At 34.8% G+C, this 25,095-nt stretch overlaps 3 protein-coding genes across 10 annotated transcripts in view; 1 reads left to right on the top strand and 2 right to left on the bottom strand.

The window, feature by feature from the left end:
- Nucleotides 1-3,223, top strand: part of LOC123686269 (plexin-A4) — a 55,179-nt gene extending 51,956 nt beyond the window's left edge. For both annotated transcript variants that reach the window (XM_045626289.1, XM_045626288.1), the window contains exon 17: nucleotides 300-3,223. In XM_045626289.1, coding sequence (XP_045482245.1) covers nucleotides 300-476 — 177 coding nt within the window. In that variant the 3' untranslated portion in view covers nucleotides 477-3,223. The remainder of the gene's footprint in view (nucleotides 1-299) is intronic.
- Nucleotides 3,224-4,882: 1,659 nt separating this feature from the next.
- Nucleotides 4,883-8,738, bottom strand: LOC123686271 (potassium voltage-gated channel protein Shal). Its single transcript, XM_045626290.1, has 3 exons — nucleotides 6,989-8,738; nucleotides 6,761-6,923; nucleotides 4,883-5,965 (listed from the first exon to the last, which is right to left on the bottom strand). Exons 1-3 carry the CDS (start codon nucleotides 8,101-8,103, stop codon nucleotides 5,528-5,530), a joined length of 1,716 nt encoding a protein of 571 aa, XP_045482246.1. The 5' UTR covers nucleotides 8,104-8,738; the 3' UTR covers nucleotides 4,883-5,527.
- Nucleotides 8,739-12,539: 3,801 nt separating this feature from the next.
- Nucleotides 12,540-21,151, bottom strand: LOC123686272 (homeobox protein onecut). Of its 7 annotated transcripts, XM_045626296.1 has the most exons (5): nucleotides 18,718-21,150; nucleotides 17,099-17,162; nucleotides 16,423-16,446; nucleotides 15,486-15,598; nucleotides 13,885-14,018 (listed from the first exon to the last, which is right to left on the bottom strand). In XM_045626296.1, exons 1-4 carry the CDS (start codon nucleotides 20,000-20,002, stop codon nucleotides 15,487-15,489), a joined length of 1,485 nt encoding a protein of 494 aa, XP_045482252.1. In that variant the 5' UTR covers nucleotides 20,003-21,150; the 3' UTR covers nucleotides 13,885-14,018; nucleotide 15,486. The 7 variants fall into 7 exon arrangements, with proteins under 7 accessions (XP_045482247.1, XP_045482249.1, XP_045482248.1 ...); XM_045626291.1 differs by lacking the exon at nucleotides 17,099-17,162 and having other exon boundaries at nucleotides 12,540-14,018; nucleotides 15,480-15,619; nucleotides 18,718-21,151; XM_045626293.1 differs by lacking the exon at nucleotides 17,099-17,162 and having other exon boundaries at nucleotides 12,540-14,018; nucleotides 15,480-15,598; nucleotides 18,718-21,149.
- Nucleotides 21,152-25,095: the final 3,944 nt, after the last annotated feature.

The raw sequence follows: 25,095 nt of genomic DNA, 5'->3' as shown, positions 1-25,095 counted from the left end.
TAGCGAATAGTTATTTAATTCGGTTCATTCGGGCATCCTCTTCTTTGTTATGTACAGCAAAGAGTTTTTTTGTAGTAATAATTGTTGTACTTTTATATTTAGGTGTATCTCAATTAGTTTTCTAAAAATTGTCAACTACCGTAATGTGAGGAATTGAAAATTTAAAATAGTGTATGAAGTGTTCATTGTCATGACTCTTGAACTGAACAGTTGAAAAAAATTCCTTTATCCATGTTCCCTATCCCATATTGGAATGAAGAATGATGGTTTTCTAATGAAGAACTTTACTTGTAATGCAGCTCCATACAACAGAGTTCAACACAAACTGCGCTTTGCACGAACTCTACACCTACGCTATGAAGTACAACGAACAACTAACAGTGACTTTAGAGGAGGACGAGTTCTCGCAGAAACAGCGATTAGCTTACAAGCTAGAACAAGTTCATAACATAATGGCAGTGGATGGGCAACCATGATATTGGCCTGACGTTACCCACCCTTCGGCACCACCACTGTCGACGTTGCTAATTTCGGGTACGCAAGAACTCGCCTGCTGATGATGAAAACTTACATATCTAACGATAACCAGACGTGAGACGTTCAATGTATTCGAGTATCAGTAAGTAATTGTTTCTGTGTCGAAACTGTGTTTAAACCGTTGGTGCGCACTTAAGTGACTCAAGTGCCTCTGGTTAAATGAGTTGTACTGTCTATATACAGATTATTGTATTATATTTTTATGATAATTGTTCCGTTTATGCTTTTCTGTGCCCATATGGCATTACCATTTATTAATCGTACATGAAACAAATATGGAATGCTTTTTAAATAATTGTATAATTGATGTACCTTGTATTTATCTTTGTACAGTTTTATATTTTTATATTTAGTTAATTGCAATCACGATGATTGTCTTCCGCAATGAGGGAAGTAGCAGGGTGTAGTGTTTATTTGCGATCTTTCAATCATCAATCGTATCAGCTTGGCTGGAAAAAACTATACCCTTATCAATCATTACAAAAAAAAAATTTCAATTTTGAGCATGGCGAGTAAATTCGGTATGGTTTTTTTTGTGTCACCTGATGAAACCTCTACATACTGTGCACAAGTTGTGTCAGTGTGAATTGTGTACGTGTATAAAGGCTGTGTACATTTTCTGTATCATATTTTAAAAATAGAAAATTGCTGTATTGCTTAACAGTGAAATAACATCGTAAATTTTCTTCGTTTACTACAGAATTTTCAACTCACCAACCTGGCTGTAAAATTTTTATTAAGATTTATTACACTTTTTCCAATCCTATGCTTCAGACAAAATGAATTTCCCAAAGTTTCAAAGTAATTTTGTCATTACCTAATATTTTCCACAATGGAAAGTGTGGTGAAGATTGATGAATCATTTTAGATTGTTTCAAATGTGGTTGGTTATACACACAGTACATACATATACAATTTAGTCCTTTATTTCAAAGTTACAGGAGATTTGAAGCTGATGAATGCATTTATGTGTTTCCCCGTGAAACAAAATTTATGTGAAACTATATGCAAAAAATACTAGCTTTGTTGTTTTTATATATATATATACATAGGAATTTGAGAGATTTTTCCATGATTTTATTCATAAACTAACGAAATTTTTTGGGAAAAATCTAAATACAATTCAATGGGTGCTTGATTTATTTATTTCCAATCATTGTTCTTCTTTTCCAAAACATCTATCTTTTTGTGTACAAATAATCAATTGTATATTTAAATGTTCCTTCATCTCAGTCATTCCATTTAAATTATATAGATGTCAAACATTATCTCTTATTGTTAATATATGTGCTGTTGTTGTTTGATAAATTCCATTAAGAATTGCTTCAAATTTTCTTTCTTTCCATCGATATTATTTTATGAAAAACATCTTTTCAACTTGTAAATATATTTTTAATTTGTTGATAAACAAAAAAGTCTTCAATTATTGTGAATTCTGATTTACGAAACTTGTAATTTTTTCTTCTGGTGTACCATATAGCTATAAGTTGTGAATTCTATTATTTTTATATTGATTGGCCATCAACAACGTTTCAACATAGCACATCAAATTGAAATAACCCCAATGACGAAAATTTTTAGCAATTCGTTTAACTTCATGTGATCCATGTTTCATGTGTATTTTAGTGTATTCAATTCAATGAAAGATAACATTTTATTGATTCTATTTGATGTCCGAATATCTACTACCAACTTCAATTCTATTATCAAATTTTTGTACTAATTGAGATTCAATTCTAATGGTTTAAGCATTGAGATAGATGGAATCTGCAATTTGAACAGATATTTCAGAAGCTATGGAAAAAGATTCAGTTGGGTGGAATATCAAATTATATCGAGTTGTAGATAGAATTGGCTTCAAATAGATGATGATATTAATAATTGTGATCCAATTATTTTGTTTTGTCTGAAGTAGAAATGGATGTACTATCATATTGTTTGTCTAATATAATTGGTATCATCATTTTTCAAATTGTAACCGTCCTTGCGAAGTAATGGGCAAATTTTCACAGTCTAGCTGAATTTTAGAATATGGAAGGACTAGCAGATAATTGGAATGTTAAGGACCAACATACGGTATTTCTTATAAACCATATCATTTAATTTTCATAGTAGAATATTGATATATTGGGGCCACTATTATGTAAATTTTAACTAATTTCTTGTTTCCACCGACAACTATTTAAAATCGTTAATAATTTCGTTCATAATTACAATTTGGGTTTATCAGAATATCTGTGCCAAAAATATCTTTCCTTCAGAATTTTTTCATAGAGTATGTTCATATTTCAACGTGTTAAGTTCATATATTGGGGTAGGAAGTGAACAAAAAATTGAAGTCTCATTCTGAGAATTTGGCTAGAATGTTAGAAAGGCCCGTATGGACAGCTACGCATATCAACAGTTCCAGGAATAATGCACTAACATTTAATTTGTATTTTCCTCAAGAATTTTAAGAACTAGGGAAAAATAAATGTAAAATCGCAAAGAACTGTCAATAGTGCGTAGTAATAACGCTATTTGTATATACTTATAAGTGTGAGAGTGTGTGCATGTGCACGATATATTTATGGTATTATTGTATGTACTGATTGCATCTGCAATAATAAGATAGTTATGTATTACTATTATATGTTAAAAAAGACTGAATGGAATTATTTGAAAATATTAAAAAACTTAAAACAGATATCTGAATTCCTTCTCAACCTCGTCTTAACAAATAACGGTGACTACTCATGCCTATCGATTTGACCTGATGCATCAATTTTTTTCACTAAAGCATTTTGTTTCGTTCATTTTCCAATATCAGGAACAAGAGTTTTATCTCTATTGAATAAATATTTAACTTCAAAGTTTTTCCAACAAATTTACTAGCTGTTTTTAACATACTTTTTTTTTTTCGAAGTGATGAGATTATTTTTCCGGAAAGATGGTGTTTAAGAGCAAATATTTCAAGATTTCTCATGATGAAAATCAACAACGGATTTCTTATCAAAAAAACCATTATTGGAATGTTCTTGATGAAGATACGTGCTTGATGGTAAGCTAAAATGATTGTGGATGAAAGATACTGAAACTTTAAATTTTTTGAGTGACCTACGATTCAACTGTGAAGAAGTTTAAAGGTCAACAAATATGCTTTATTCAAAATGAGGTAACATTTTCTTTCTTCATATGAGTAAGATTTTTTTATATGAAGATACACACATCTCGAGTTGTTTTATGCGATTCGTTGTGGAAAACCCAGAGTTCGTTAATTGATTATTACTTTTAAAGAATGACGTCTTGTTTTTCAAACCAGTTCATATTAATTATACAGGGTGTAAAATGAGTGACTGACCATAGCCTAGTGGTGAATGCAGGTCATCCAGGCATTCCAGAAAAATAGCTTGTTTTCTATCCTAAGACTGTTAGTTTCGGAGATACAGGGTGATTCATGCAAATTGGCCTAAATTTCTGAACTCCATAACTTGGGAATCAGCAGTCCGATTTTGTTCAAACTTTGTGGGTTTATTCAATTCATTCAGCCCTTCGAAACGTGTGTGCCATTCATAGTAAAAATTGGATTCATTAGACTGAATTATTTATTTTTTCATGCCAATATCGATATTTCTCTAAAACGTGTGAAAAAATGGACACAACTCAATAATCTGAGTACTATCCTGAAAATATTGAAATTACAATTATCGCTTTGAAGGGCTGCATGAAGTGAATAAACCCACAAAGTTTGAACAAAATCGGGCTGCTGATTCCCAAGTTATGGAGATCAGAAATTTAGGCCAATTTGCATGAATCACCCTGTATCTCCGAAACTAACAGTCTTAGGATACCAAATAAGTTACTTTTCTGAAAGACCTGGATCACCTGCATTCACCACTAGGCTATGGCCAGTCATTCATTTTACACCCTGTATAATTTGAATCTGTTGTGAAACAAGAGAAAAATCACAAAAATACCCCATATTGAAAATACGACTTACGTTCTCGGTTTCATTTCTGTATGTCTGTTCAGATTGTCTGATTTTTTGAAATATACGTTTCGAAAAGAATAATATTCATGAGTGTAACAAAGTTTTTTATTTTCCCGCAGATTCTGATTATTCTATTTCTATTTATGACCTATTTTTTTATTGTAAAATACAGTGAAAGTGTGAAATTTATGCAAGCGTAGCCAAGTCGTAAAATATTTTTCACATCTGAATATCAAACGCTCTGTATTTGATAAAACAAACATTCTATCAAATGTCCAGAAGACATGTTTGCTAACCCAACATCTATTTTTAAATATGTATGAATCATATCTAGGTACACATTCATATTACGCCGGTGAAGAAGAAGTTCTTAAAAAAAATTAACACATTTATTCTCAATTTTTATCTAGTTTTGTTTCTGATTTATATTACAAAATTTACACTACACATCAATAAAGTTGAAAAAAAAAAATCGATGTATATAAAGTCATCAAATATCTTGAAAACTGTTATTATACTGAAAAGTTTTAAGGAAAAAAATTCTCACATCCACTAGATGAACTAGAAATGTTCAGTTGCTCTAGCAGAGAAAAACATTAATTAATACGTTATCATTCAAGATATAAGGAATAATAAGAAATCACATTGATTTGGCTGGTATCCCGTTGTTTTGAGATTTTATCGAGCTTCTGATGGAGGTTTCATTCGCGATAGAACTATAAAATATCAGTTTTCTATAAAATCGAAGGTAGCAATCATTCGAACAAATGTTCTCTTAATACTTCTTGCGGGCTAAACTAATTTTAATGATTTTTAATTTCTCGAAATTCCCATTCAACGAAAATGGAAGTATCATTTCAATTCTAACGGTGAATTTTGTTTTAAATGTAAAAAATGAAGTGGCCGCTTCTTCAACTATGTTAGAGATCGTTAGCCTTCTGCCACTCCAGGAAAGATTGTTTTAGAATCTGAATTTAGATCAGTGGAAATCTCCATTGTGGACGTTTTGTAGCGAGAAGCCTAAAACGAGGCTTCCACTAGGTATGTTCCATCCATACCAGCACCAGTTTGGTTGCTTTGAGCTGCTGATGCTGCTGGCATGTACTTCCCGCAAGCTTGCTGATATCTTCTTGGGCAGCATCTACCGCAACAAGACTGGAGAAACCCTATAGAAACCGCAGAATGGGCAGGACTAGCCATGGGTGATGGTGATCCTGGTCTTTTTGGGTGACCATTGTACGGCACCTCCAATTCGACAAATTCCCTATCTGTTGTCTTCTCCAAGCATCGCAGAAGATGGTGATGCTGCAACTCGAAGATATCCTCTTCTCTGTAGTTGTCGTCAAGTTCAATACCTGATTCTTGAGCTGCAATTCGAGCTTCGGCTGCTTTCTTCTTGGATACAAACGCTGCACCTGATGACGCTTTGGCAATTCGAATTCTTGCCAAACGCGCTTTCTGTGGAGAAAGAATTGCAGAATAGAAAATTGAGGAAAGCACTGACATAAAGGCAGAAGCAGGAATATTTAAGGTTAACTGACGCTACATTTGTGATTGTTAACATCGAATGCTTTTTTTTTGAAGCATCAAAATGTGCGTGTCACTTCATTTGTTGGTTTTTGAAAAATAGATAGAACATGTATTGACTTAACACTGTTTTTTTGATGGAAAAAATACTTTGTAAGCAAAGCAACAGCTTGGTTAGAGTAATTCAGAATATGCTTTATCGACAACGGTTTAAAGGTGCTCTAGGGAAAAACATTAGCTCTAGTGAAGGAGCCAAGGTTGAAAATCTTGAAAGTAAAGAATAGGGATTGAAAAGTTAGAAGGGCATTGGAGTATCATTCTCGAAGATGACCATGTTGAGGAATATAGTAAAATATTCAAGAAAAAATGTGTTTTTATTGATTAGTCCCTGGATTTTTTAAATGAATTGTTGCTATCTATAAATTTGGATATTAAATGCAAAATTTGCTATAATTTTATCAATCCCTCAATCAAATGTTCCTAACGAAATATTGCACAAACATTGTTTTCACTATTTTACAACAAATTTCCAAAATTGATTTCCTTCGTTATTGAACCGAACCAATTGAAGAAAATACTCAGTTCAAAATTCAAAAAAACGACAGACATGTACGCAACAAGGGCGCAAGAACTGACAGAACTTTTGATTTAATTTCGACTGAGCAGTGACGTTAAATCGAATTCAAAAGTGTTAACATATAAATATGAAATATTGAGAGTAGTTACCCGTTGAGCTTTTCTTTTGTCTGCTCTCTGATTTTGGTGATAGATTCGACTGAAATTGGAGACAATGACAGGTACAGGTAAAGCTATCACAAGTACACCACTCAAAGAACAAACACCACCAACTATCTTTCCTGCTATAGTATCTGGGACCATATCACCATACCTGAAAAATGAAAATACAATTTTAACTCTGGTGCTCCTCAAAAATGAAAAAAAAGTTGAACTAACCCCAGGGTTGTCATAGTGACAATTGTGTACCAAAAAGCAGCTGGAATCGACGTGAAGTTAGTCTTCCCAACGTTTTTCTCAGCGTAAAACATGACAGTGGCGAAAATGATGATGGCCATAGCTAGTGAAAAAACGAGGAAGCCAAGCTCCGATGCGCATGATTTGAGCGTATAACCCAAAATCCTGAGACCTTGGGAGTGCCTGGAGAACTTGAAGATCCTGAAGACACGGAATACTCTGAGGGTGACGAAGGCGCCCGAAACGTCATCGTTATCCGTGATACCTAAACCTATGTAGTAGGGCAGAATGGCCACCACGTCGATGATGCTCATAACTGACCTAACGAACTTGTAACGATTCGGTGCAGCGAACATTCTTAAGAGATACTCAGCGGTGAAGATCATAACGCACGCTGTATCCAAGCAGAAAAAAACAATCTTGTATCTTTCGCCACAGGGCAATGACCCGGCGCGACCTGGACGACTACCGCAAGGTACAGTCTCCACCACGTTGGCCATCACCGAGACCGCAATGAAGAAGCCGGTGACGTAGTAGAACACTAGGGCAGCAGTTGATGTGTGAGGGTTCTCGAAGGCTCGCCACATCTTCTGCCGTATGTTGGTGAGCTGCTGGAGGTTCTGATCGCCATTTTCGGACAGCTTATCGTCCATCAACCTCTCGGCGTTCTCCCTCTTACGATCGCGGTAATCTTCGTAACAACAATCACCGATTACGTCTGGGAGTATGCCGAAAAAGGCCAGTTCCTCGTCATAACTAGTCAGGCATTCATGTTTGGGATAGTGCAGCTTGCCAGTTCTGTAGTAATTCAAGATATGTCTGAATATATCTGGGTCACGGTCGAAGAAGTATTCCTTGCACTCCTCATCGTAGAAGAATTCCCGTTCGTTTGAACCCAGCAAGGTGTCAGGGTATTTCTCGAGGGTGTTCCTCCAGGTCTCGAACCTACGGCCGGACACGTTGATGAGGAGCTTCTCGTCGTCTGCTTTACGCCTGTCCTTTGGTATCGGTGGAGGCGGTAAGGGATGTGTTGCGATGGGCACCCAACCTATGGCCGCCGCCCTAGCGAAGGGTAGCCAAGCGGCGACCGAGGCCATGCTGTGAGGTGGAATCTTCGTTCGAAGAGGTTCACTGGGACATAACAGTCGGCCAACAGTCTGTTCGCACAATTAACACACAAACCACTTGATTCGACGAAACCACCTTTCTGTTTTTTTGTCAAGTATCTTATTTAACTATTTATTTTGTTGCTTTTGGTTTTTATTTCGCGCCGTTCAAGTATTTTCTACGAACCCGTAGGGAAAATATTCTCGAATCGTGTCTGACCATCCTGACGTCGTTTCGCTGGCGTCACTGCATTGGATGCGTCGCGACGAAAGTATAGATGCCCGCTCCGGCCAGGACGTACGAATATCGACGACGCATACCGACGTTTGGCGCAAGCCTGAACTCTCCTTAACTGTGCCGATTATTTTTGATGAAATTTCCAGGCAATCGGGCTTGCTCTCTAATCTGTTGTTCGCGACTGTTTTTGTCAGATTGAATTCAATCGAACGTTTTTTCTTTTGCTCCAATTACTTCACTCAAGATGGTCAAATTCTTCGATCTTTAAATCAATTCGATACACTACCTGGGTAGCACAAGATGGGTATATGGATATCTGTTTTATTTCTGACGAGAATATCCTAGTATGTATACAGTATGTTTGTATACAGGGTGTCCTAAATTCTATACTCACTGAAAGCATCTCGAGAACTATAATACTTGAAAAAAATTTCAAGGACTTTCCTGGATTGTCATGTCCTCACTTTCGTAAGACCTACATTTGACTTGTGGGCTTCCAATTGGATCGATCCAGGTTTTTTGAGCGCTCGCTCACAGATCGTCTATTTTCGAATTTTGAGCCGGAAATGGTCTCTGACTCTAAATTTCTTTCCAGCGAGCATTCTTTCGAAGTTTGAGAACAGGATAAAGTCGCTGGGGGCCAGATCTGGCGAATACGGTGGATGCACAAGCTATTCGAAGCCCAATGCAAGCAATTTTGCCATTGTTTCCATTGATTTGTGACACGGCGCATTGTCTTGATGAACCACCACCTTTTATTTCTTCAAATGGGGCAATTTTTTAACGATTTCATACTATGAACAATCCAATAACGTTATATAATAATCGCAGTTGATGATCTGGCCCTTTTGGAGGTAATCAATGAATATTTTACCTTGCGCATCCCAGAATACTGATGCCATAACCTTGCCAGCTAACTGTTGTGTTTTCCCTCGCTTTGGATTCGGTTCATCGTGTGCAGTCCACTGAACTGACTGTCGATTGGAGCCATGTTTCATCCATTGTCACATATCGACGCAAGAATTCAGGTTCATTGCACTTAAACAGCTCCAAACACTGCTCAGAATCATTAACACGTTGTTGCTTTTGATCGATTGTGATCTCGCGTGGCACCCATTTCGCACCCAGCTTTCTCATGTACAAATATTCGTGAATTATATGATGTACACGTTCAGATGCTATCTTCATAATGTCTGCTATCTCGATCGACTTCACTTTACGGTCATTCAAAATTATTTTGTGAACTTCTTTTATTTCTTCGTCGGTGACAGTCTCTTTTTGGCGCCCACTGCGTTCGCCGTCTTCGGTGCTCATTTGACCACGTTTAAACTTAGCATACCAATCAATGATGATTGATTTTCTTGGTGCAGATGCCGGAAACTCTCCATCAAGCCAAGATTTTGCTTCAACTGTATTTTTTCCCTTCAAAAAGCAATATTCGATCAGCTCACGTAAATCTTTTTTTTTTCAAATAACCAAAGTAGCTACACTCCCAACGCAATATCTCACAAACTAATGGTCGGACTGCTGTCAAATTTTGACACGTATCGTTTGAAGGTTGGTACTAACGAAAAATCATATGGATTTAATACTAGCACCTAATATGATCAAATTCAAAAAAAAATTATAGTGAAAGCATTGACGTGAAGTCAGGAGACTTTGGGTTTTATTCATGCGCTCAAAGCGCTCTTTGAGACCACTTCACTCAATAAGTCCCTGACCAGCGAAAACTCTTTTTTTTTAGAATTCTATTTCATTCGTCAACATAGTCACCTTCAAGAGTGATAAATGTACAGGCTGTCCCAAATTTTATACTCACTGAACGGTTCTCGAGAACTATAAGACTTAGAAAAAAGTTTCCAAGGACACCCGATCTTTTTTTTTCGAAATAATAAGATATTAGATCATAGATATCTTGATTCGTTCTCGAGTTACAGGGCGTTTCGGAAAAATGATCGTTTCAAACATTCTGCTATATCTTAGTTTCTGTTCGAGATAGGTAATCGGAAAGGTCTTAAACCTTTTTTTTTCTGTTTTATTTTATGTTTTATTTGATACTCATACGAATCAATTACCGTTTTAGCGATATAGAGGAAAGTTGGTGTTTGTTAAATGGGACATCCTATATTTTTCGACACAGTTTTTTAACCGAAGGTTTGTCAAAAACTCTTTCGGTTTTTCAAAAAAGTCATCAAGATATTGAAATTTTCTACTTCATCTTCATGATGGGTCACCTTATATATAAATATTTCGCATTTATTCCGAAATTCAATTCATTTTGTGTCCATTTTCTAATTGTAACTAAGTCATATATAGTGTGTCCCATTTAAAAAACACCAGCTCTCCTTTATATCTCTAAAACGATAATTGATATAACAAAAATAAAAAAATTATTTCGTTTCATCAAGTATCAAACCTTATGATTGCATTCAGCCATGCTGCACCTGGATTTCAGGTGCATATTTATCGAATTTTCCAATACTAGCGCATGCTCATAAGTATCTGAATTTTTCATTTATCAACCACCGTAAGTAAGGTTAAAAAAATATAATTTCGTTGAAATCAGCTGAATGGCTTTAAAAAAACAAGGTAGAAGAATCCTGGATAAGGTACAAAGATTAATATTAGCACAGATGATAGTTACCATTACAGTCGCTTCCAACAAAGATTGCCATGGCTTTTTTAACGGCTCATGTTTATATAGTTTAGTAGGTATCAATTTATGCTAAATAATTTAAAAAATTTCCATATCAATCCAATCTGGTAATTTGGTTTTTTCAATAATTGACAATAAAGACCAATTGTTCTCAACATTCTATTTCATAGTACTTGCTAGTTTCAGCGAAAAAATTCGAACTTTTGGATTCTACTCATTTCAAACCTGTGAAACTTCGATAATGTTTTTCTCCTTGAAGTTTTATTATTGAGAATAATAAACCAAAATTTCATGAAGATTGTACGTTTTTTGTGGAACATATAGAAAAAATATTCTACACCAAGTATCAGAAGCAACAGGTTACTATGATCAGTTTGTTTAGATTCTCATAAAATATTTGTGTGAACCTCTATTTTTGGTGGGATGAATAAAATCTAAATCATCATTGGTCTTTTACTTCGAGTCATGTTTATACTCTTTCAGCGTTGTTCAAAATAAAAATCGCATCAATTTTTATTCTCTAACCAAATATGGCGACACAACCTGTCAGTAATTTCCTTGTTTTTATTTAGAGGAATATTTTCCAGTTAAAACTGATCTACGAAAAGTTTCTAAATCAATGAATGAAAATCGTATTTTTCGCTACCTGCAAGTTGATTTTTTTTTCTTTTTCGATTCTGCAAATACGTAATATTATTATAAGACTGTTTGCGGGTTGGACCAAAAATGTACAAGGTGTTTATAAGAAGATCATGAACTTAGAACCCAAATTCATCAAAACTCAAGATTTTCAAATTAGAACCTATATTTTTTATTATTTCAGTTGATTCTACTACGTACAAAAATAGGGGTGGTTACATAAGCAAACCCCTTTACCGAAAATGAATACTTTGAGAGTTATCGAGGAAGAACTTTAAATGAGGAAAAACCGCAATTTATAACTGTGTGGAGTGGTTTGATGAGGTTCTTCCTCGATAACTTTTGAAGTATTCATTTTATGTATAGGCTTTTGCTCAAGTAGCCCTCACTATTTTTGTACGTAAAATCGACTGAAATAATAAAAAATATAGGTTTTAATTTGAAAATCTCGAGTTTTGATGGATTTGAGTTATCCAAGTTCATGATTTGCTTATGAACAACCTGTATATTTTTGGTCCAAACCGCAAACAGTCTTATAATACTACGTATTTGCAGAATCGTAAAAGAAAAAAAATTTATCGAAAAAAGCTCTTTCTGTCGAATAATTTAAAAAATGTTAGTCCTCATCCCTACCATTTTTTCCATAAAAGTTCCATTAACTCATGAACTGCTGAGTTTTCACTTTAGATATGCCATTCTGCCGAAATTGTCGTCAAAAAAATCTAATGATGCAATAATATACTGGGTGTGCATTTGATATAAGGAACTAGTAGTATATGTTTCCGGTATAACCAGAAGTTGTATTGAACTGAAAATATTTCAGGGAGAAAGATCATTGTCTCAAACCCCAATATACAAATTTTCAGGTCAAATTTATGATTAGTTTTCCACAAACGTCTAATTGTCAATAAATATTCGATTTTGCTTGTGGGTAGGCAAACGATTGGGTTGAAAATGGAGATGTGCGTATATTGAAAATCAAAATGAACACTTTCATTCGAGTGATTTAATTTCATTATAAATTTCACATACACACATGAGACTTTTTGGTCTGATTTGTTGATATCGACAACCTTTCTTTCACAAAAAGTACAATTAAATGACTATTAAAATTTGTATTTGTACAAGTTAAACCTAGTTCTAATTACAAACATTTTGTTGTGCTAAAATATAGACTTTAGACTTTTTAATAAAATATAGGAATATTTGTACATTTCATACTTTTTGCGCAGAAAGATCGAATGACTATATGGAACAGTGTATTTACTACTTCATTATTATTTTTAAATTTTTGTAATAGTAACATAAAAATGAATCAATTCAAAACAAAAAAAATGTGATAAAATAGCGAAAACAATTCTATTCTTATGTTTAACATAAGATTCAATAAATATATAATAAATATATCTCCAAAGAGTTTTTAAACAAAGAATAATAATTTACAGTTTAAAATCTGGTTCTGACTAGCTTTATGTGAGGTACTCTTTCAATAAATATAAATTCGCTGATAGCTGACCTATTCATTGAATAATTCACAGAAATAATTTAAGACTGACAATTTCATATTGAATATAACTAGATGTCCCTTTTATTTTTATAAATTCCTGTTACTATTCATAACAAAGAAGAATTTCTGATCACTCAAAAGGGCTCTAATATGTTATTATATTTTTCTCTGAAAGTTCAGCTATGTTGAATTTGTGAAAATAACTATATATAATATTGTTAATACTTTCAATGGAATGTGAAGGTATGAATCTATAATTCAATAATAAACTCATTTGAGATCATGATAAGCACTTTGAATTAAAAAAAAAATTAATTGTGCTGAATGTATTTTTCGAGAGTGCACTGAACATCCCCAAAATGATCGACGAAGGCTTACCAAAATTTCAGTTTAAATCAAGTCATCTAGGGGGGGTTTGAAGATCACTAACGATGTAAACAAAATCGAAGATCTCTCATTCTCAATCAGTCGCAAATGACCAAAAATAGAACAATAAAATTTCATTCGAACAAGGTATTTCAAATGAGTGGGTGTTATCAACACTATAAATTTCTACAGCTATCAGTGCCATATCACTATTTTCAGCGTCACAGCATCAACAATTGACGATTTCGGAATACATGTCACAACACATCGTCTTGATCGTCTAAATCATTGTCCATATCGTCTTGATCAGGATCATCTTGTTCCATTCCTGGCGACATATCAGCGTGTAGTAAACTATTTACATTCTTTGGATCCTCGTCTTTCCATTTGTCCATGGATCTTCTTCGTGCGTTCATGAAGAAATTGCCAACTGTTGTGGGCTCCAGTCCTAGCTGTCTTGCTATTGTCACCTGCATCTCTTTCGAAGGCCTTTTCGTTTCCTGCATTGAAATATAAGTTAGAAATCTGGGAGATGATGATAAAAATAACCATGCAGATTCTACAAATTAATGAATTTTTTTAACGCAAAATATCAACTAAACTCCTAAACTACAGGTCAAGGGCGTAGAAACGGGGGATACTGAGGGTAATAACCCTCCCTCCAAGATTTCCAAAATATAAAATTTCAGAATTCTCTGAAAGACGAAGAACGAAAATTTTTCCATAAAATGAACCAATACTCTTTTTTACTATTCTTTAAAATCGACAAGGCTACAAAAAATCGGACTCTTTTGCGGTTTATGAGTTTATTATCGCTTTTAAGATGATTGCTTTGATTACTACGAGCACGCGTACTTCCGAGGTTTATTATTTAAATTATTTTCCTTTCTTTCTACCCGTTTTGTCTGCGTCCCCCTTGTTTTGCCATCTGTGATTTTTGCATTCGTCATCGGTATACACTTACCCGTTGTTTTCGGTTTTTTGTATCATTCTCGTCACAAAAGATCAAGTTAGCTAGTTATGATAAATAAATTAATTTTGGTATTTATTAACCAATTCTGTAGTGAAGATTTATAAAGATTCGATAAACTGGTTAAACATCACGAAATAGTAGGACTACAAGAAACACTCTGTATCTCGAAAACAAAGCTTTTGCGGGCTCATGTTTATAGGCCATTTCATTTTTAAAATTAAGGAATCTCTCATTTTCTTTCGTTACTCCAATTCAGGAACACCCAGTATAAGATAAGAACAATCGAATTGGTAATAAAAAAAATTATTTCTAGTAATTCGGTTCCCCCCAAGAAAAAAAAGATCTACGCCCTTGTATCATCGTTGTGTTCATTGTCATCAATTCTTTCCCCTTGATTTTTTTGTCAGAAATGTCAGGAAACAGTGAACAAATTAAAAACGAAATCTGTAAGAAGGCAATAGTGCGAAATGAAATTCCAGATACAAAACTAGAGTGAAAACTTATTACCAAAAATTAAGAATTATTGATAAAAATTAGGAATAGTGAGTAATAGGAATACTACAACAATAGAGCATGAATAACCTCACAGAGATAAAAAAAAACTGATACACTAAAAGTGCAAGTGAAATTACATCGTATAGAAGAAAAAAGACTGAGAATAGATCTAGTGGATTATGAGAGGAAACTCTAGTTGTTAAAGATTGAAAATATAGGAACTGGTTGTACAAACAATTAATTCAAGAGTCAAGAAAAAATTAATAGATTTTAATTAACAAGTTAAAAACTAGTATCATTGAAAATTTCATAATATTTCATATTTTCATCTGAAAAGAAATGAAATATTGCCTTGTTACATCATTCTGAATGGAAAATTAATTGTTAATATAAAAATAAATTGAATGGATCTTGATTAACACATGAGCACAATATGATGAGGATTAAGCCTACATGAAATTATAAAAATATAGTAAGATAAAAAAGGACTTACACTCACCTTAAAAATAGCTTGCAGAGTACGTCGTTGAAGGTCTGTAAAAACCAATCTCGGCTTCTTGGGAGTAGGTAATTGTTCCTGATTGCTCGAAGGATCTTCTTTCCGTTTGCAACCTACAAAATGGGTTTCATTTACTAAAACGAAAAAGATACCCATTTTGAGATAGTTCGCTAATTATTGAAATTGAAGATCATTGCCAAATACATATGAACAAATATCTCATTACTAGGGATTCACGGCTCGGCTTGATATCAAGCTACTTGGCTCAAGCTCAAGCACAAGTAGCTTGAGCTCGACTAGAAATCAACTTAAGTTCAAGTTAAGTAGTAGTTTTTCAATTTTAAGTCAAGTATTTAATGAATAAATACTCGACTTGACATTGAACTACTACTTGACTGGAACTTGAGATGATCAAGTCAAGCTCAAGCTAATTGAGCTTGAGCCAAGTATCTTGAATATCAAGCCAAGCCCTGAATCCCTACTTATTACTGATGTTACATTGCTATTAAGAAGTTCAGATGTCATTGGCCATAATCTACCACTTACAGGAGGTTTCTCAATGTTGATCAACCTAATCAACTAATTTGTTGATGATCTGCTCATTGAATCGCGCAAATTCAGCAAATCAATGCGTAGTACTTGACATATGACGCTTTGCATTTGTGTTGATCAACATGATCAACTGAGTTGATCACAAATTTAACAAAGCAATGTGTAGTACTTGACATATGATAACTTTACATTTGCAATGGTCGACATGATCAACTAATTAGCTGTTGATTAGTTGATCATGCTGATCAACTAATCAGTTGATTAGTTGATTGAGTTGCACAAATTTAGCAAATGAAGGAGCAGAATTTGACGTGTGTTCAGATTTGCGTTGATCAGAATTTGAGAAACCAGACGTAAGTGAAATATTGAAAAAAAAAATACTTACTCCCTCGTTGTGGAATCTGTGCAGCTGAAAAATAAAAATAATTCCTATTATTGAATGTGCGTTAAGTATGAGAAAGTAAACAATAGATGATAGCGAAATAAAACATCAACAAATGAATTCGAACGATAGGTTTGAAAATTCTGAAGCAATCGTTACAATTGCTTCAGATGGATTTGTTAATGTTGATTCCTTATCGCGCCTACGCCACTGATATAATGATTACAGTATGGAAAAATGTGCATTTTGGGAGAATTAGGGGACCTCTTCATGCAACACATAATATCTATCAACGCTCAGACCGCACGTGTGGTTTGATCGCTCAGAAAAAAACCTCAAGTGTGGTTCAACCCAAGCGCCGTCCTAGGGGGGGTCAAAGGGGTCATGACCCCCCCCCCCAAATTGAACCACCTAACACTCAATATGCGTTTCGAGCCGACAAGGTACGAAATGGTCCCATCAAAAAACTTGAAGACCATAAAGGCGACCCCCTCAAAATTCAAGGCTAGGGCCGCCCCTGGTTCAACCCCCAGAAGAAAAACCGCTCGTATTTCGGTTATCGAACCCTGAATGACATTCAGTGGAAAATTTACAGATATTTCATGCATTCTCTATATGGATTCAGTAAAAAACGACTTGCATGCTTTGGCGCATCATACATCGAGACATAAAAACTCACTAGCAAGAAGAGGATGTAGTTTCTCTTCGTTTGTGGTTGACTGCTCTCGCGTTTACATGGCAGTCTGCAATGAAACAAGAGAGAAGTCAACAAAATGACAAAAATCCAAAAACTTCTTGATCAGTGGCGTAGACAAGGAACTACCTCATTCAAACTGACTTAAGGACACCAATTACCTAGTAAAATATTATGGACCATAAAAACTGAAATCGACAGAGTTGGAAAATTCTTGGTCCAGTCCGTTTTCACTTGACGTAGGTATCTTTAGCTTGACCCTGGTGAGGAAAGGCAGCTCATCCCCTCCAAGAGATACGATGCTAACACGTTTGGATGTTTCACAAACAAATATTGTTGAAGGACAGATATAAATCTTTCCATAGTCGCAGGATGTAGGATACATCTTTCGAAAATGCCTACTGTAGAAGCTGGAAAGCCTGGAATTTTCCAACTCTGTTCAACAATCTGACCGTAAGATAAAAACGTAATACCAAACAGGAAAATAGGAGAAGGACTTAGCTACATGAGTACACCTCTCATTTTGATGTCAAACTATCAATTTTACTCTGAAAGCTGAGAGGAAGAAGCTATTTGAATTTTGGTTAAAATGCAATTCTTCAACACTCAGGCCTTCAGATAAAACATAATACTAAACAGGAAAAAAAGGAAGAGGACTTAACTACAAAAGTACACTTCTCTTTTTGAAGTGAGGCTATCAATTTTACTCTGGAATTTTGAGAGGAAGATGCTTATTTGATTTTGATCATAATGCAATTCTCAGGAATGGTAATTCTTCTCTAGAAGTTTTTATATAATTAGAAAAACATAAGAGCTTCGAGCTCCAATAAAATATAAAGGATAGGGAAATTGAATTATTACATTATTCATAATTAAATATCTACTAACTGGACACAGCTACTATGCAACCTTGTCTACATAAGAAACTCAAGTTTTGCTCACGTTAATGAAAAGATATTCTGAATAAAAATCTAAAAAGTTATACGAAAATTTTGGTTTTAGAAGTGCCAGAGTGATGACCCTGAAAAAATAATATATCATCACTGCAACATCTTGAACCTTAATATTAAACTCGCATTTTTCATTCGAAAAGCAAATTGAAATTATCTGAATCTGATTATATGAACTGAAAAAACAGAAATAATCCAATATTGGTGCACATTATTTTTGGATATGGTTAAGTGCAGTAAGTAATATGAAAAAACACAGGATATATCTACTGGTACAACATTTTTCTATTTTCTATAATATAATGATAATGACCCTTTCAAAACATATACATAATGAGAATCTAGCGAGTCAGGGTCTCAAAAAATTAGTAACTACAAGGGTGAGGACTTTGCTATAAAATTATTGTATTCAGCATCACTATAGCAATGCATGTGTTTTCAATTCAATGCTTGTGTGTCATCAAGTTAAATGGTTTGATTCTTCGATTTCATGCAAGTAGCTGTCATAGTTTCAGAGAAGAATTTGAAAGAATGTTTTCCTTTGAATGGATCCAAAGGGCCAACAGATTAAGGTTAGGAATTTGAAGAGTAGAGGATTATGAGATAAGATTGGTAGAACGAGTGTTCTGGTGAGAAAGGTGAAAAACAGCTCACCTGCTAGCCTAAGAGCAGACATTCTTTGGAATTCCGGTTCTTGTAGCCACTTCCACATCCTCCTGAAAGTTTCCCTTCCAGATTTGAGTTTGGACCATGGTTTGGGATTTCTAAGTAAATCTGAAAGAGTACCCTGTGACCTACACAACACCCTTTGGGCAAATATAGCTTGAGGTATGCTATATCTTTTTAGTTCAGCACTGATCCTTTGGGCCAGTTCTTTGGTGTTTATTTCCTCAACGTCTGCACTTATTGCCGGCACACTGATTGACTGATTGTTCGAAATTTGTCCACTCTTCCCGGTAACTTGCATTGTTTGTGTTTGTTGTTGATTTTGTTGAACTTGTTGATTTTGTTGTGATTGCTGAGACGATTGCTGAAGCGTTATAACTGGCGGCGATGGGGAACAATCTCTATGAGGTGGTGCAATTTGAACTAAAGTTGGGGTATGATGCTGAAGAGTTAAACCATTGATTGTACCGCCACTAAAACTGGTCACAAGTGTACCGTCCGGTGAATTCAGCGAAGCGGTAGGAGGACTTAATTGGGGACTTTGCAAGGTACGAGAAACGAGTTCTCTTTGAGATGGGTAGGATTCATAGCTTGGAGGTGATATACTTTTTTGCGGGGACGGTAAACCATTTTGACTGTAAGCACTTTGGGGACTGATAGGGCTGGTTTGTTGCATCGCCATACCTGGAGAGGAATAGTTATGTGGAGGGGTCATTCCCATAGAAGGCATTGCATACGGCGTGTTCACATTCACACCGAGACCTAGTCCGATTCCTAAGCCGTTGTTTTGCATCACTGTAAAGGAACCGGAAACGTTACCGTGGCCATAGGAGAACTTGTCGGACATGGTGGAGATCGGCGGCAGAGGCTGGAGTGGTGTTAACGTAGCGTACGAAGAGCTAGGGCTATATCCAGGTGGTGACATCCTCCCGTTGACAGAAGTTAATGTTTGGTATGTTGGCTCCGGCTGCAAGCTCCTGAAGTCACTACTGTCCATAATTCCAGATACACTAACTGATGTTGGGGACAGCTTTCCAGGGCTTAACAGCTCGGAGTCTCTCGACTCCTCCTGGGGCTGAACTATGACGGAGAGGTTGCCCTCGTTGTCTTCCTGTTTGACAATACGCCGCTCCACGACGGCACGCGATATCAACCTCATGCGGACGGCTTGCGTCTCCATGCCTCCTGATGTCGCATGCGCCACACCGTCCCCAGAATCGACCTGTTCTTGGAGCGTTTGTTGCTCAATCATCTTTCCGATATTGTCCATCATATTGGACGGCTAATACTTCGACAAGTCGACGTGACAACGACGCGTCTTGATGTAAACACCAACAACGCGCTCATATTCGGAATATATACACTGGACGTTCACAATATACGTTCGACCGACTCTTCTAACCCCGTTCGTATTGCGACCTATGCACGGCTTGGATTGTTGGAAAAAATTCGAATATATTTGTTGTTTTTTTTTTGCGTTTTTCGATTGGGGGCGACCGCCCTTCGATCTTATCTCACTACATCGATAAGGAAGTGTCACTTATCACATCGAGTGGCGCTGATAGCAATTTACAGACCGCGTGTCTTTACCGATTTTCATATTCGACTCGGTATTTCGATTTGTTCGAGTGCAGAAATTGTTACTCACAGCCGGTCGATACGAAATTGAATGGGGAGCGCGAGACGAAGCCAGGTGGTTCTGCGCGCGTTTCTATTCGTACCCTCGTGCTGCGCTTTCCTCACCCCTCGCCAACCCTTGTCACACTAGATAAGGGTGAAAACTTACAACTTACCATACCAACTGCATTATTCGAACTAATGTCCCTTTTGGGCTTCCTATTTTTTTTTCACTGTCTCATATTCGATTCACGATTGAAGTTTTCCATCATAGGATTGACTTTTTCTCCTTTCGGCAACTCTCTAGTTCGATAATCGTTCGAATCGTCGATATACGGGTCAATTATGCATACGCGCATTATTCCCTAACTGGAAAAATCGATACCGCTGTATATGGACGGTTTTCAGGTTATCTACATGAACTATGATATTTAATTGAACCGATCTTTACGTAAACTTTACTCCATTCATATTGATATCGAATGAGGTTACTCTGATTTACGCTCATTCATTTTGAATTTGAACTCTTTTTTACCGATATTCAAATTTCAACGCTCTGCCAAAATTTTCACAGTTTATCTACGTTTTTAAATTAACGCAATACAAAATTTAAATAGAGAAATGAACGTCCTTCCTTTCATTTTTTCTTCAATTCGTTTTAATTATCACATAAGAAATCCTTCCAGGAAAAACAAATTTCACTTCACTTCACTAAATTCGTATTAAAATCGAATAAGGATACTCTGATTTACGCTGATTCACTTTGAATATAACAATTTTTTTCACCGATATTCAAATTTCAACGCTCTGCCAAAATTTTCAGAGTTTATCTACGTTTTGAAATTAACGTAATAAAAAATTTGAATAGAGAAATCAATGTCCTTCCTTTCCTTTTCTCTTCAATTTGTTTTAATTATTACATAAGAAATCCTTCCAGGAAAAACAAATTTCACTTTACTCCACTAATTCGTATTAAAATCGAATAAGGATACTCTGATTTACGCTCATCCACTTTGAATATAACTATTTTTTTCACCAATATTAAAATTTTAACGTCCTGCCAAAATTTTCACAATTTATGTTTTGAAATTAACGTAATACAAAATTCGAATAGAGAAATGAAGGCAATTCCTTTCCTTTCCTCTTCAATTGGTTTCAATTATTACCTAAGAAATCCTTCCAGGAAAAACAATTGTTACATCACTTTACTCCATTCGCTCATTCATTCACTCTGATTTAGGCTCATTCATTTTGAATATCAAAACAAATTGAGCAGTCAGAATAGGTCTCTATCTATTCATTTTCAATAAACAAGCGAATATTCATTCGAATACTCGATTTTTTTAGACCGTAAAAAAATTATCGTCATTTGCCTAATGAAGATCTTATCGATTCAAGCCATTAGACAACATCTTAAGTCAATATTTAATTTTCATTATGGGTGAAAGGAGAAAATTCCAATGTAAAACCCTGACATTTTTCAAACCACACTAGAAATTTTTTACATTTACAATGTGGGGAATCAGTATAACAAGAAAATTTTGAACCTACCCTCGAATTTTCAGTTTTCGTCTCAAAATGTGAAAAATCGATAAACAAGGAAATAACAAGCCATAACGTGAGATTTTTTTTATAGGAAAGCTAGAAGAATCGAAATCAGGTCATTAGAGAACATCTATTCAATTTTATTAATTTTCTTTTCCTCTAGAAACTTCCGAGTTGTTTTATAAAATCTTTCTGATTATTTTGCGGCTAATCGATTCATTTAAAATCCCAAAATTAAAAAAAAATATCAAAAACTCCTCTTATTTTTCAATTGAACACAGGTAACTTATTCATGAGGAGTCCCAAAATTAAAAGTTAGCACAGTAATTTTCATTCCAAAGATTGGACGAATTTTGAATCCTCTTGCTCTACACAAAAATTGAGTGTTTGTTATAACAAATAAAAAATGTCAATTTTTTTTTCAAATTACAGGATTGGCTCCCCCCATCATTGGCTTCCCCCCATCCATCATCTCTGAAAAAGTGAGAACATTTGAAATGTGAAGATGAAGCGAAAGTGATTCTATATTTTTGTATCTCTGTTATATTTATTCCTCTGTAACATGAAAAAAATTATATATGGTTCTGATATACTAAATTTTTCATTATACATAACTGAAATAATATAAATAAGTATACAAGGTGATTCAACGGGATGGCCTATTAGACGTTTATGGAAAACTAATCATAATTTTCAGCTGAAAATTTGCATATTGGGGTTTGAGACAATGAACTTTCAGAAAAAGCTTTTGTCGAAGAAATTTTTTTCTTTTTCGATTCTGCAAGTACGTAGTATTATATGACTTTTTGCGGTTTGAAACAAAAATGTACAGGGTGTTCATAAGAAGATCATGAACTTGGACAACTCAAATTCGTCAAAACTCAGGATTTTCAAATTAGAACCTATATTTTTTATTATTTCAGTCCATTCTACGTACAAAAATAGCAAACCCTATACCTAAAATGAATACTACGTATTTGCAGAATCGAAAAAGAAAAAAAAATTAACTCATGAACCGTTGAGTTTTTACCCAAAGTAGGGGTAGCTAAAATTGTCATCAAAAAGCTATCTAATGAAGTCATAATATACTGAGTGTGCCATTTGAAACAAGACAGTAGTAGTATGTTCCCGGTATAACCGGAAGTTGTAGAGATCTGAAATTATTTAGAAGAGAGAGAGATCATTGTCTCTAACCCCAACATGCAAATTTTCAGCTCAAAATTATGATTAGTTTTCCATAAACGTCTAATAGACCATCCCGATGAATCACCCTGTATAAAATATATCGTTCCATTTATTTGAAATTATTTTTCTCTTTGTGGAAAAAATCAGAAAAAATCTCTTGGGAAAATCGAAATTAATTTGAAATCTCAAAGTAAAAAGTAAGTACTTACATTAATTTAATTTCAAGGAATTCAGTTCATTTTTCCAAGACTGAAAAATCGAAATTAAGATATATACTGAAATTATACAGTAAAAAGTCTGCAAAATCAATAATAAACATAGATGAACTCATTATTCAAATTACTCATTAGTAACCTCCTCGATAATTCCATGGATTCATTCCTGTTCCTCGTTTCGTAAATCTGAAATTGTGTATTAGGAACATAGGAAGGCGAGGAGGTATTCGGAGTAATCATAGAAGGTTCTATGAAGGTTACTCCTAATACCTCAACTATTTCTATAGTCAACGAAAGGCAACGACGCTTCACGAAGCAAGTAACAGAATCGCCTGTTATTATTTTTTGAAAAAATTTGCAATTTATCTAATTTTAAGTATGATAGTTTTTCCCTTATGAATTGGGAAAGTTCAGAACTTCTATATCAGGAAGAATGTATCATGTTGATCACTCATCTGCAATCAGTTTATTTCCTAAAAGATCTTTAAACTTAGATGTTTCGAGTTTCATGAAATAATTTTTAGTTGATTGTATCAAAGATCATTTGCACCGATGATTCTTAATTATCATGGCTTAGAAGAAAGGAATTTTTAATTCTAATAGGTATTATTGGCTCTGATTGAATATGGATATAGGGGATCATCAATTTTTCCGAAATAATTTCTTTTATTACAATTCAAGTCATCTATACACAATTAAATTAACTTAAACCTACCGCTACCCAATACGGTTAGAATTCTATAACTAATAGGACTCATTCTACGCTAAGTTCGAACTTATTTATCTAGATGTCGCCATAGAACAAAAATTTTTCAGGGAGTTGACTAGAGATCATTTGCACCTTAATCTTCATAATCAGCTCTGGAATAAAGTCTCTCTTGTCATGTAGAAACATTTTTCTACACAAGATGCCAAATTCCGAATCTGCGTCCGCTAAATTGCTTATTACTTGAAATATGATGAATTCGAAAAGTTTATTCTTAGGCTAAAGCCAAGGCAATAAATAACCTTGGATAAATTTTGCGGAAAAATATGTTTATTCTAGTATCACCTTAATAATTTGAAATTGAGAAGAATTTTTCAAACTGAGTACCTACCTGCAATCAGTTTCTTACTAAAGAAGCCCGAGATATTTTGATATTTGCATGAAAATTTTCATATTGGTTGATTAGAGATCATTTGCACCAATAAACCTTAATTCTCTAATTGTGGAGAAAATGTTTCTACGCAAAACCGATGCCAACCAAGACTATAAAAATAATCGTCGCTTTTTCGTTGAAAAATCATAATAATAGTTGATTACAGTGAATTGCCTGCAGGAGTACCTAATAAACGATACATAAATGAATTTTTCACCTAAACCATACTTAGAATTCCATAAATTTCTGATTAATAATGACGACTTGAGTTTTATTAATCATATAAAATCGGGATGTATACTCAAATTATAGAGTAAAATGTCTGCAAAAATAATATAATACATAAATTTATTTTTCACGTTACTCATCAGATACCTCCCGATAATTCTATGGATTCGGTCCTGTTCCTCGTTTCGTAAATCTGAAATTGTGTATTAGGAACATAGGAAGGCGAGGAGGTATTCGGAGTAATCATAGAAGGTTCCATGAAGGTGACTCCTAATACCTCACCTATTTCTATGGTCAACGAAAGTCAACGACACTTCACGAAGCGCGTAATAGCATGGACGTAGCCAGGCAGTGGTTTAGGGTTTTTTTTTCAGAGAATCAACTGTTGAAAATCGTGCATATTTTCATGTTAGTAGTAGCACAGACTGATTATATTG

The sequence above is a fragment of the Harmonia axyridis genome, chromosome X (genome assembly GCF_914767665.1).
Source record: "Harmonia axyridis chromosome X, icHarAxyr1.1, whole genome shotgun sequence".
Lineage (NCBI taxonomy): Eukaryota > Metazoa > Arthropoda > Insecta > Coleoptera > Coccinellidae > Harmonia > Harmonia axyridis.
Note: the sequence above shows the minus strand (reverse complement) of the source record. Positions and strands in the feature narration are given on the sequence as shown.

Bases quoted from the DNA above. Each gene is read 5' to 3' on its own strand.
- LOC123686271 (XM_045626290.1), bottom strand. From the start codon at position 8,103: ATGGCCTCGGTCGCCGCTTGGCTACCCTTCGCTAGGGCGGCGGCCATA. The intron at 6,924-6,988 runs GTTAGTTCAACT...TTCATTTTTCAG, and splicing joins GTCACTATGACAACCCTGGG to GTATGGTGATATGGTCCCAG. The intron at 5,966-6,760 runs GTAACTACTCTC...CTTTCTCCACAG, and splicing joins ACAAAAGAAAAGCTCAACGG to AAAGCGCGTTTGGCAAGAAT.
- LOC123686272 (XM_045626291.1), bottom strand. From the start codon at position 20,002: ATGATGGACAATATCGGAAAGATGATTGAGCAACAAACGCTCCAAGAA. The intron at 15,620-16,422 runs GTAAGTATTTTT...TTTTCGTTTTAG, and splicing joins ACAGATTCCACAACGAGGGA to TAAATGAAACCCATTTTGTA. The intron at 14,019-15,479 runs GTAAGTCCTTTT...ATTTCAATGCAG, and splicing joins AAGCTATTTTTAAGGTGAGT to GAAACGAAAAGGCCTTCGAA.